Source organism: Fusarium graminearum, chromosome 2 (genome assembly GCF_000240135.3).
Source record: "Fusarium graminearum PH-1 chromosome 2, whole genome shotgun sequence".
NCBI lineage: Eukaryota > Fungi > Ascomycota > Sordariomycetes > Hypocreales > Nectriaceae > Fusarium > Fusarium graminearum.
Window position 1 is genome coordinate 8,326,486 of NC_026475.1, and position 12,465 is coordinate 8,338,950.

A 12,465-nucleotide genomic window follows, 5' to 3' on the forward strand; every position below is an offset into this window, starting at 1 on the left:
TAATGTACCATCAGGGAACGCCGGGTCGTTAAAGTTTTCCGTTGGTCAATATCACTAACCAGAAGGATTTCTAGTGCTTTGATAGTCTGTAGCAAGTTGAGCTACAGTCGCCGCTAGCTTCGCTCCAATCGATCTTTTGGGGAAGGTCGCTGGCTCGAGTGGCAGTTGGAAAAACAAGCTTACCAGGTGGATTTAGGGGGTACTTGGCCTAATCGAGGAGGTGTTGGTCAACAAGATGTGCCCAAGTCCTTCATCCTGGTCCTATCCACATGTTATCTGTTGGTTGTGTCAGGATTCATTACCTGGTCGATGGAACTCGGAAGGGCTGAACTGAATCTAAAGAGATTGCTTGCATGCATACCGTCGATTCGGTTAATTAATTACTGCAAGGTTAAAAGACAGAGCCATCGGTTCAGTTGTTGATCAAAGAGGAATGCTTCCAGACGTCAACCACGTGTGTTAACCTTTGACTAACTGCATGTCATTGCCTCATCCTCGGCCACTAACAAAAGCCTTGAGCTGAGGAACTAAGCCATCCACTCATTACCGCTGTGGCTCATTCTCTCCAGCCGTTTCTGGACACTCGCACCGGCGCCGGGCTAAGAAGAACTGACTGCCAACACTGTTCCGCGGGTCAGTTCTCGCTCCGAGACATGCTTTAGACTATTTATTGACTCCATAGAGTCCTTATCATTCGCCATTGGATCAACGTGTTCCCTCCCTCGCTTCCCAACAGATCATTCTCGGCCCGTAGACCCTGTTGGGATTATCTACGCGTGCGTGGTCAAGCCTCTGAGTTTTGACATGCGCTTTTTCTTTAGCAAAACGTGGTTTTCATTAGACTTTTCCAACATTTCTACACTAGATGTTCGCAACGAGTGTTTGGCATGACTAGCTAGATACTAACCGTTCTCGTCATTCTTTGCGAGCTTTGTTCGGTAATTTATGTCGTCGTCTTGAAACATCTTCATGCCAACGTTAGCGGAAGGAAGGATCTGCGGGATGCAATCCAGCGTTCCGCGATGGGGCATTGACGATCTCCCTGGCCACCATTCCGCAATATTAATAGAGTGTGGAACTAGTCAATCCTACCACGTAATTTATTTGATTCAGCCGCCAAGTCAACGCTGTAACCGACGGGGTTGCAGTGTTGGCGGTTGGTTCAGAGTTTCTAGGTTGTTTCTTAATCCCGCAAGTTCCCGTCGGAGGAAATGAAGGAAGCAAATGGATTTAACCATTGCATAGATCACTTCGGGAAGAACATCCACTATGAACAGGTTCCTGGTTCCTTGCATATTGTGCATAAAAAGAACCCTGACCAACGGTGCAACCATGTCTTTATCCAGTGATCTCGGTTTCATGTCTGGAATCGTTCAAGAACACCTCTCACTTGTCATACTTTTCTAGATTGTTGATCTTGATATCCGGTCGTTTCCATGGATATCACGCTACAGCTACGAGTTTATTAGCAATATATATCCCTCTTCGACATAGCCAACTGCAAATAACCAGCGTCGCCCTCCAGGAAATTGCAACACGCATGCACCCAACCAACCATTTCTTTCGATACTACGTCGTCGTTATCAGTGCCACCACTCGTTGTACGCCCAATAAAATACCATCTAGGTAATTAACACGCGACTTTGCCGCATTTTCAGAGCATGGAACAATAGTCATATTACTTGACTCGTATATCTATGTTGCATTACCTGCAACACAACTAATCTAGTAAACCGACTTGGTCTTCCCGTCAAGAACATCTCGGATAAAGTCTTCCAGACTTTGTCCTGTGAGAGAAGGGTATAAATCTTTAGCAAGAACATATCCAAGATAGACAGCATTTTCGGCCGTGTTGTCGCCCCGAACGCCCCAAGACATCCAATAGTCCATAATGGCTCGGTTTTGTGACAGCTCAGCGGGGTCTTTAAACTGTGCCAGTTGAGCTTCGATTTGTTCCTTGGACATCTGTGAGAATGATGTTAGCTTTCGTCTGCTTTTCCAGGGTTGTTAGGGAGTAGGCTACCTCTGTGCGCTCTGGCTTTTCACCAGTCACCTTTTCAACCAGTTCGAAAATTTCGTTCTGCGTTTTCGACTCTGTGTACGCAAAGACCTTTTTGTTGATGGTGCGCTCATCGTTGATGATAACGGCAACGTATCTTCCAATGTCATCTAGATTGACCAGCGCAGATGGGTTGTTCCCGCCGCCAATAACATTGTTGTTCCCGAATGTGACGCGACCTTCGAACTTTCCAGATGGGACGAGAGGAAGCGTGATCTGATACCACCAGCCGACATCAATGACTGTGTAAGGGAGATAAATACGCTGAATGTGGTCCAGAATCTCCTCTTTCTACAAAGTGGCAGTTGTTAGCCAGAGTAAGGATGGCTTCGTCGAGACTTACATTATCGCGAGCCTTCATGACACCTCGAGGCGCGACGGTAGCAAAGAAGCAAGGGACATATCGCTTGACTCCAGCTGCCTTGGCTGCAGTTGAAAGAGGAATCTCATCATGAAGTGCCTGATAATAAATGGCCGAGATGACGACGTCGATGCCTTTCAAAGCAGCAACGAGTTCATTTTGGTTACCTTGAAGGTCAATGGCAACAAGCTTGACACCTTTCTCCTTCAAAGCAAGGGTTGCTGGTTTCTCAATCGACCCTGGTCTCACCAAAGCCGTAACATCCTATTCGTCGTCAGCTATCACGTCAGCCGAAAAGAGTACTGGGCACACAGCATACAAACTGGGTGTCAGACTCCAAGAGGCCATTGATGATGGATCCTCCAGTAGCGCCAGTGGCTCCAACAATTGCAACTTTCATTTTCGGTTTGTTCTTTTGTTGTTGATAGATGCTGTCCATGAAGGTCGAACAAATGAAAAATAATATACGTCAAGTTAAACTCCGCAAACTCCGCAATATACAACTACCGCTCCACCTCCACTCGCTGGAGATCGTTAAGCGGGCTGGTGGGCTTCGATTTAGTGTAGCAATTGGAGAGGTGAGGGGACTTGGCATCGGCTGTCACGGACTTAGCGTGGCTTGGAGCCGAAGGTTTGATGTCAAGTGTGTTCGCCTTCTTGGAGACTGAGGAAAGATCGAACATATCTCCGGTGTTTCTTTAGATGAGCCGAGGCAGTATAAATAATCTGCAAGTTTATATCCCGACAAATGGATGATGGTGAAGACATATAGAACAACTGTCATTTCTACAGACCCACCATATTCGGTGTGTTCGGAGGATATCCAGAGCTTGCACAATGGGTTCAATCGGTTGCAATAGCCCCTCAATGATCTGCTTGCTAATAATAGTAGAAGAACTCAATCAGATTCGATACTAATATCTTGAGAGGAGTATTAGAATCGTCAAACAATTATCAAACCATCACCTCTCAGATATCAGACCAGGTCTCCTACACCCAAATCATCCAGTATATACAGACTATACCATTCTCAATAAGTCTAAATGGCTTAAAGATATGTCGATCTGCGTGGCTCTTATGGCTTTAAAAACATATTTCAATACCTGATATTAAAGCATTCGTGCCTCTTGTAAGATACAGTCAAGACAAAAGCTTTGATGACACGATCTTAGATGGTGGTTCCAGAAGCGGGCCCTAATTTTAGTGGTCTCGGTGAATATGACCCAGTGCTTCTAGAAGGGTTGGCAAGTAAAACATGTCGCGCATTGCGGCATCAAATTATCTTAAACGCATATGCCTTGTTTGTTATAGTATCAAGTCATACGATCAAAGAGATCTCATCAAACATCAAGCCATATTGGTCCCGCGTACTCTGTACAGAGTACACATCGATACATCACAAGGTCCAATCCCAATCTCGGTACTCGCAGTCCTCGGTGAGCCCGTGTCCCCGTATGAGTTGGCAATGACATAATTCCCTCTTTACAGCGGATTGGCAATCATGCCACCTCAATTGGCGCGTGAGGAAATGCAGATTAGCGATTGCAGGTTTAGAATTAGACGTGCAGTGTCAGTCCCGCGGAGAACTGGGGTAATAAGCCCCAAGATGGATGGATCGCGAAAAGCCGGAGGGAGATGGACTGATGTCCGACTTATTTTCGCAATATCAAAAAGGTTACTGAGTACATAATGACTGACATCAGCTGTTTTTGGCCTAAATATGTCTCAAAGATTATAGTATTGCTCAGGATATGGAAAGGGTAGATGGTAAATGCCCATCAATGAACCAGTGAGTTAGTTGAGTGCGGAGTAGATCTGAGGCACTCGGATAGATGGATTAAAACAAAGCCGTATCTCTAGATAATCTTGCTTCACAAAAACGCCATCTCAGTCTCAAAAATCGAGTGATTATTCCCCCACGTTCTCATCTCAAACACTCATCAGTGTCTTGCTTGTTACAGCTATCAGTACATTGAGGCATCAGCAGATTCGATACCCAGATGACTTTGAGAATTGGGGAAAGCAGACCACAACCCCACAGGGTCCACGCCACTTTGTTAGGGGGCTGGCACCACTGTCAGATCTGCCCTGGAAATGGTGGTCTGACTTGGAGCTGCCTCACTACAGCGGAGCGAGCCGACTAAGACGACGTAGAATTAATGATGGAACAGGTATACATTTTCATTTCTCTTGACGAGAACAAATTGATATAAGACAATGGGAGAATCAGTTTATTGAAGGTCATCATTCACTCATCAGCATTCAGTTCATCCATCACATCTACCAACTCTCACAAGTCCAACACCAACTCAGCCATCATCATGACTACCAACTCTTTCGGCGGAGCTCTCCCTCGCTTCGACTTCCCTGCTCAACCACAACCCGCCATGTCTCGCATTGCGCGCATCAACAAAGCACTTCCAGTAGTCTTGTTCGCAGCCACAGTAACCGGTGAGCCATCCATATACAGCTCACCCATGTTCTTTACTAATTATCCTTCAGCTTTGGCTATCAAGACAAGACAAAACTTCGATGCACCCATCACTACATCAATGTTGTTTGCGCGTCCCCAGAACTTGGTACCTCAAGGGCAGCAGACAAGATTGGACAAGAGGAATGGCGATGTGGGATTAAAGCCAAATCAATAAGATTAGACATTGCAATCGGCGACAGAATTGGGAAGCATAAGGAAGCGATTGACACAACCATTAGCTATTCAGGCATGAGATTAGGGCTGGTCCCAATACATGACATCTTAATTACTTGCATATCCTCAACACAGAAGCGCAGTGAGACCCGATGCTACAGTCCCAATGGTTACAGCGATCTTAGATCCCGTGTAAAGAACAGCGCGAAAGAAGTGACTTGTCGCATTTGGCCTGGTCTCGTTAAGTCGCGGAGTTAAATCGTCTCTGCGGAATTAGTCCCTAAAGCTTCGTTCTGCTATCGATATGATAAGATAGGATAGATCCAGATAGATAAGAAGCTTAGAAGTTACCCTGTAGATAGCACGAAACGATCAAAAACAAGACAACAGCGCCAGAAAGAAGTAAAGGACATCTCGTGATAAAAAAGACTAATTATTTATTTACTAAAAAAAATAATATCATTTTGTAGTTAAAGATTGTGCATATGAACCTTGACTTGAAGTGGTCCATGTTTCTTGTAGTCGATAGACACAGCCTTTTACTGGCATTTCCACAATCTGTCAAGTGAATCTACTCCGGCTCGGCTATTCTATCTTCCGAGAGCAAAATCCTTGCCGGCGTGTCCATCAATTTCTCTTTTCCGTCACTCCCAAGAAGTCTATGACGTCACGTAGCATTCCCCAATCTTTGCAATAATGACATTCTCGCTCACGACAAAAGTACTGATCGTCAGCCTTGTCTGCCTCCTCTTCGCAGGGCGCGTGTCAGCCTTTGGCGCGGGCGAAGTGGCGGGAACTAGCTCCTTCAACGGTTACGTCTGGCGACATGGCGATATCGCAGAGGCACTGCGCTATTTGCCGGCGAGCTTCGTTACTCACTATCGATTTACGGCCCTTGAACGACGACAAATATACTTTGGGAACTGGTTAAGGGACTTTTCGCAAATCATCGACACCACTGGCCTCGAGACCGTGCCCGAGCCCGTGTTGAGAGCCATTGTCAGCATTTTGGGGTTCATGGAATTTGGGTTTGCGACCGACGAATTTGACGTCACGCGCGAGAGGCTCGGATGCTACACACACGTCGAGCACATCGACAACCCGAAAGGATACCCCGACAATGCGAAAGACGTCGACGAGAGGCTCCGGGGGCCTGTCGATCCCAGAGAACTCGAGTTCGACCCCAAGACGGGCATGAAAAATTACATCGCAAACTCGGGACACGGTTGGGATACATCAGCTGATTACGTCACGCGTCAACTCCGCGAATGCATCCGGCTCGGCCGGGATAAGGACCCCAAGTCGAAGAAGGAGGCTTTTATTCATCTCGGCGCAGCACTACATACCCTTGAAGATTTCTCAGCGCATAGCAACTTTACCGAACTATGTCTGCAGGATCTGGGCGAGTCGGATGTATTCGCTTTCGTCGGCGATGCGTGTCGCGTCCAGACACCGGGGTGGAGGGGACGAATGGTACCGCCTATTGTGACGGGAACATTTGGCATGCTTGACATCTTTCACAGTCTTTTGGGCGAGGCTGATGATATGGCTGTTCTTCAATGCAAAGGTTCCTTGGAGAACCTGGAAAACGTACGACCACACCTCTCTTTCGGAGGCACACATGCTAACTTCTGTAGGAGATGAACATAGGCGAGATCGCGTTCCAGCATTTGTACGACATCCTCCGAGCTGCCATCGAAGCCCTCAGCAAGCTTGCCTCCAACACTACAATCCACGATCCTATCCTACAACAACTCGAAAGCGTCGGTGTGCTGTTCGAAAAAGCAGAAGAATCCAAGAAGGCTAGCACAACAGCTGAAAGTACCCTCGACGCGAATAATCTCTGGCAGACCATCGAGCCCATTTTCTATCTCCACGATCGCATCAAGAAATGGATCCAAGAGCGAACCGAGACGCATGACGATGAACCGCTGTCCGAGGATTCAAGCTCGCAGCTGGGAAAATATACAGATCAACTTGTGTTCAAGTACCTCAGTCTTATGATTGAGAGTTCCATTATGCAGTTGCGCAATGCGCTCAAGGCAGCCAAGGAACGTGTCGATGCGGAAGCTGCGAAATCTACCTCCGCAGAAGTCTACCTTGATGGTGAAGGATCGGATCCAAGCCACTCGGATATTTCGAAAGATCATTTTAGCAACGTTCTCAATCAGCCAGCCGGTCTTGTATCAACCGTCACCACCAACTGGACGACCCAGCAGGTTGTGAAATGCTGGGACGATCCCTTCCGCGACGAAGAAGAATCTATCCGCCAGATCCTAACCATCATGCATCACCCTGCCTTCCCAGGTCGCCACAAAACACCCATCCAGAAGTACATGTTCACTGCGGTCGAGGAATGGTGGAATCACAACACTGCTTCGGAAAAGGAGACAATTCGGGGCATGCTCACCAAGGAAAGCGTCCGCAACCGGCAACACGAAAACCACACCCTGACGCTCAAAGACTTGGAAGGCAAGCGAAAGGGAGTCGCCGAGTTTCCAGGCTCCCGGCCCAAGATCAAGCAGAAGCCCGCCAAACCGTCGCCTTTATCATGGGCTGTAAGCACAGCGAAGACGGATGCCAAATGGATGCTTGGTGCTCTGAAGAGAGGAGTAAGGGATCCCATTGGAGCAGTTTGCTTCGTAGGGGGTGGCGTGTATATGCTTTTCGTTCAGATATTTTTGATCATCACAGGCGTTTTTGGGCTTTGGAAGGCGAAAAAGGACTAATGAGGTAGAATGACGATACCCTAAATAGACAAGAGGTATATATTTCATGTGAGGCGTTTAGAAGGACCAATATACGAGGAGACAGTCATTGAATTCATTGTATTGACCCCATAGCCTATGCACCACACAGTGTTTTAATCCTAGCTAGACATAATAGTAAAACCCTGCTGATCGTACCAAGGACAATCAGAGTTTGAGATCCAGCGATAAGCAAGGATTATGACTGGATCAGGTGTGTCAGAAGGCGCGAAGCAGTTGTGAGACAGCCTTTTTCTGCGAAAGTCGAAAGGGGCCAAAATGTTGTTGTCCCAGTGCTCAGCAGCTATATCGTATAGCTTAGGCTTGTCGATGCATATCATTTGACAGCCAGTGACAGACTCGTCTATGAAATTCTCCGCTAACCAATGTTCGCATGGCTTTTGAACGATCACGTTGAAAGAGCTGGGGTTGCCACTGAAGGCTTCGTTGATGACCCATTTCAAGAACGAATGTCGGAAGACGATTTTGTTGCTGTACACAACGGGAAGAGGAGGTTCGAGTTGTTGATGATCCATGCTTGTGTATACAAAGAGATGTCTTCTCTGATGATGCTTTGACGATGTTGGTGTTGAATGATGATGATGTCTGTGGACTGCCATGGCGAAGATTTAGGAGAGATGTTTAGGGATCTTAGGAGAGTATTAGACTAGAGGTTAGGGTAGGAGCATAAGAGTGTTGAGCCTTGGGATAGGAAGGAATGGTAATAAGCGACTGTTACTTCCTAGTCCATTGTGAGTGTTTTTGTTTCTGGAATGCCTTCACAGATTTGCAATGAGATTGACGGAGAAGAGGTTATGACAGCAATACTCATGGGTTGAACAAGTATGATTAATTGCAAATGTATTTGAAGAGTAACCAGAAATGATTTAACAACACACCAACCCCCCTCCTAGACCATATACATACTCCTACACTTGGACCTGTTTGCCATCACTGATGCAAAAGACAACAGCGCAGCAAGATTAAGCCTTGCACTTGCGCTCAATGTGGTGCCACTTCTCACCCTGAGGGCAAGCGCAGGTCTTGTGCTTCTTGAGGAAGTCCTTGCCGGCGTCGTGGCAGATGCACTCCTTCTTGGCCTCATCGTAGTAAGCATGTCGGCCGCAGTGGTTGAAGATGCTTCGCAGAGAGATGTGCTTCTTGCACTTCTTGTGCTTCCTTTCAAAGACCTCGGCTTTGTTGTGGCAGACGCATTCCTTCTTCTCCTCGCTGTAAGAGGCGTGCTTGCCGCAGTGGTCGTGGTGCTTATCCTTCTTGGGGTCACGTTCCTCGAGGACATCTCGTGAGTGGTGCTTCTTGTCGTCCTTCTTCTTCTCATCCTTTGCCTTCTTGCACTTCTTGTGGTGCTTCTCAAAAACTTCGGACTTATCGTGGCAGACACACTCCTTCTTCTCTTCGTTGAAGGAAGCGTGCTTGCCGCAGTGTTCGTGCTCGTCCTTCTTGGGGCTGCGCTCCTCAAGAACGTCTCTTGAGTGGTGCTTCTTGTCTTCCTTAGGCTTCTTGCACTTGTGGTGCTTCTTGTGGTAGGTCTCGCCGCTGACATGGCAGACACATTCCTTCTTCTCGGTGTTGTAGGAGGCATGTTTGCCGCAGTCATGGTGATGCTTGCTGCGCTCCATAAGACTTCCGGCCTCGGCGGCAGGGTTGGCCATGGCAGCGACCGAAGTCACGGCGAAGACAGCGCCAAGGAAAAGGTTGCTGAACCGCATGGTGATGGTTTGCTGAACTGATTTGTGTGTATGAAGTAGTAAATTGATGAATGGAGATTGAAGTGGATGTTGATGTTTGACAAAACGGAGGATGCCAAGAGCTGTATATATAGGAAAAGAGACAGACCAGGATGTCTTCAGGCACAATACCCTGCCAACTATAGCAACACTGTAATTTTAATTCTAATAGAGTAGTCATTCATGTCTCCAACGTTGATTCCATTCTCTTTCAGCATAGTTCTCGAGGGCCTCCCTAGGTCTGTGATACTTTCCGACTCGGAACTCGGACATGGTCTGGACCCGGTAGATCGGCAACTAGTCAATTTCCCCCATACTCTCTATCCCTAGTCCTCGTATCCGGGCCCAAGCTAGCGGGTAACAGAAAGCTTGGCCTCCAGGCTTTTGGTTACAAAAACAAATCAACTAAAGGCATGACCTAAGTGCCATAAACTGACTCGACAATTTTGTCTCCCATGTCTCTAGCTTCTGATTCCCCCTGGTGCCGGAGCCTCGGTACTAACTAGCGGCATGTAGTGACGTGGGTACGCCCAGAAGATCGCCTGAATATCGTCGGTACTAACGCATCCATCCGCCGGCAGTGCATTTGGCAAAGGTCCCTCGACCGGCTGACTGGTCTATTGAGGTGGAGTAAGGATAGGACGGTATCCGGGGCTATGGCGATCCCAAAAGTTCATGCATGGCAAGGCTAAATCGCAGCACTATGTTTCAAGGCTTTCACGGTATTGAGCGCAAAGAAACATGAACGCTGACGCGGCTTGTGGCTATGTTTTGGACTGCCGGGCTTTCCTACGGACATGATCTGTTACAACTCATCTTATGTCAGACTATGGTACAGAGTAAACATGTGAGATTTGGGATTAATGGAGTCTGCCTTCAGGGTAGTAATTGGCAATGAAAGGACGGCGAATGGCTGCATGGCAAAGTAACCTAGGGACGACTACAAAAACATTTGTTAACAAGTCAGACACTGATGGTTGCTGCTTATACGACCTGTCCAATGAGAGAGGACTGTATTGTTCGTCCAAAGGTTTAGAAAAAAAGGCTTGTCTCAACATGATACAGACTCTCGAAATGTGAAGCGCTGAAAAAGACGTCAGATCTAAGTGTGAGCGGCTAAGACGGGACGGCTGTCACTGCCGAATGTCATTGTCGCTGAGGAGTCTGGATCTTCGGCACGCTCCGAGCTAATAATAGTGACGCGTACGTGGCTTACTTTGTGCTGTTCTCCATTCATTAGCCAATCCATTCAACCTTGTCCAATCATGCAAAGACCTCAAACTCTATATGGAAACTCGGCTATACAGGAACCGCCAGGAACATCAGCATTGGTGTTCCGTTTATCCGATTAACAGACGAACGGGACAATGCACAACAAAGAGAAAGGGGGAAGGACAATCAAAAGTACTACTTTGTATGTATGAGAGTATCTGGCGATACCTAGAATCGTAAAAGGGGGAGAGACGGAGCGATGATTTGAACTCTCCGTGCCGGAATATAACACAAGTCCGTCCGACGAGAGCCGATATTAACCTCTTCAGCTGGAGATGCCAATAACAAAAGAATTTTCTCGGAGGGCAGATTTAATTATGAGGTGACGAGTCATCCTACTTAGAGACATGCTCCTGACAGTATGAGATCAGTAGCTCAACAATTTTTCTAAAAAAGATTTTTCGATAAGGCCACAGGATGCCTCATCAATCACGAAACTCTATATCAGAGTAGATTCAACTATAACCACGTGAAAAGCCCAGCTCACTGTGGTAACAATCGGTCCCGGCTGTCTCGGGTAACTCGTATCCAGAGAACGAGATGAACACTCAGACATGTCGCAAAACCAGAGAGACTAGAGAAAGATCTGACGCGATTACATATTTATCAAGGCATCTAATTTTCTTATTGACACTTAGTAGATCAATACCGGGTTTCATGAGACGTGCCTGACACAAAGCCAACAGAAAGCTCAGTTTAATACAGCCACTCATTAGGTTTATGCACTATCGCTGTGGGGTACTCACACAGCATTCTTCAGTTGCTTCTCTGATGATGTAGCTTTGCAGCTGTAGCCCTGGTCATGGCATTGTCCATTTCATCAAAGGTTCATCAGCAGCCTTTGCGGTTCAAATAGCCCTCTGTTCACGATAAGGAAGATCCTACTAATCTTACATCAGTCACCAGACGAAAAGACAAAGCATCTGAAAGGAAACATACCATGTCAGCACAAGTACGCCAGAGGGCCAGATCACAGAGGCGTTTAGTCACAGGAGTGAAAAGGCAGCCAAGGTCTTTACCCATCCGCTGAGTCTATTACCGTGACAACAGAGCATGTTATGACCATTATCTGATCCAGTAAGTAATGAAGGTTTGTTGAGTCCATAATGAATACTCTTTCCTAAATTTTCTGCCAGCTATCAGCATATTGTGCCCAAACTCTCAGCAAGTGCAATAAAATTACTAAATATTGTGGACATTTACTCTCAGTGTTTACATATCAGCTTGCTACAAACTTCACAGTTACCAGGAAATAGAGAAAAGCTTACTATTAAGATTTTGTTTAAAGTCTAGCTTTCAAAAACTTAGACATAGTATAAGATGATAGGCTACTTGCAACCCTTTTCTTTTACAATCTTCAAACTATCCTCCCATGCACATTCTCAAATTCCAAATAACTATTCTCACTATGAGTTTAAAACTTGTCGAACTGCTGAGTGATCAGCACAGCCCGAATTTGGACATCGTGGATCTAATTCTTTCCAACCTCGGGATCGCTGGCATTTTCGCGTTGCATGCAACATGCCGACGCTTACGCTGGGTAGTTCGTCACATGACAGAGTCGCCCTACCTTCTCAACATCAATAAGAAGCTCGAGAGGTACTTCGATGATCCCGCTAGCTTCAGATACC

The 12,465-nt window shown here is 46.7% G+C and overlaps 5 protein-coding genes across 5 annotated transcripts; 2 read left to right on the forward strand and 3 right to left on the reverse strand.

Annotated features, from left to right (window-relative positions):
• Positions 1-1,725: 1,725 nt before the first annotated feature.
• FGSG_02906 (uncharacterized protein) lies at positions 1,726-2,859 on the reverse strand (the record flags this gene model as incomplete). Its single annotated transcript, XM_011324593.1, has 4 exons — positions 1,726-1,965; positions 2,024-2,350; positions 2,403-2,684; positions 2,740-2,859. 4 exons carry the CDS (start codon positions 2,857-2,859, stop codon positions 1,726-1,728), a joined length of 969 nt encoding a protein of 322 aa, XP_011322895.1.
• Positions 2,860-4,675: 1,816 nt separating this feature from the next.
• On the forward strand, positions 4,676-5,197 carry FGSG_12555 (uncharacterized protein). The gene is made up of 2 exons (XM_011324594.1): positions 4,676-4,871; positions 4,923-5,197. Exons 1-2 carry the CDS (start codon positions 4,742-4,744, stop codon positions 5,066-5,068), a joined length of 276 nt encoding a protein of 91 aa, XP_011322896.1. The 5' UTR covers positions 4,676-4,741; the 3' UTR covers positions 5,069-5,197.
• Positions 5,198-5,763: 566 nt separating this feature from the next.
• FGSG_02905 (uncharacterized protein) lies at positions 5,764-7,860 on the forward strand (the record flags this gene model as incomplete). The annotated part of the gene is made up of 2 exons (XM_011324595.1): positions 5,764-6,657; positions 6,705-7,860. 2 exons carry the CDS (start codon positions 5,764-5,766, stop codon positions 7,794-7,796), a joined length of 1,986 nt encoding a protein of 661 aa, XP_011322897.1. The 3' UTR covers positions 7,797-7,860.
• Positions 7,854-8,434, reverse strand: FGSG_02904 (uncharacterized protein; the record flags this gene model as incomplete). The annotated part of the gene is made up of 2 exons (XM_011324596.1): positions 7,854-7,911; positions 7,974-8,434. 2 exons carry the CDS (start codon positions 8,432-8,434, stop codon positions 7,854-7,856), a joined length of 519 nt encoding a protein of 172 aa, XP_011322898.1.
• A 225-nt stretch (positions 8,435-8,659) lies between these two features.
• Positions 8,660-9,544, reverse strand: FGSG_02903 (uncharacterized protein; the record flags this gene model as incomplete). Its single annotated transcript, XM_011324597.1, has 1 exon — positions 8,660-9,544. One exon carries the CDS (start codon positions 9,542-9,544, stop codon positions 8,798-8,800), a length of 747 nt encoding a protein of 248 aa, XP_011322899.1. The 3' UTR covers positions 8,660-8,797.
• Positions 9,545-12,465: the final 2,921 nt, after the last annotated feature.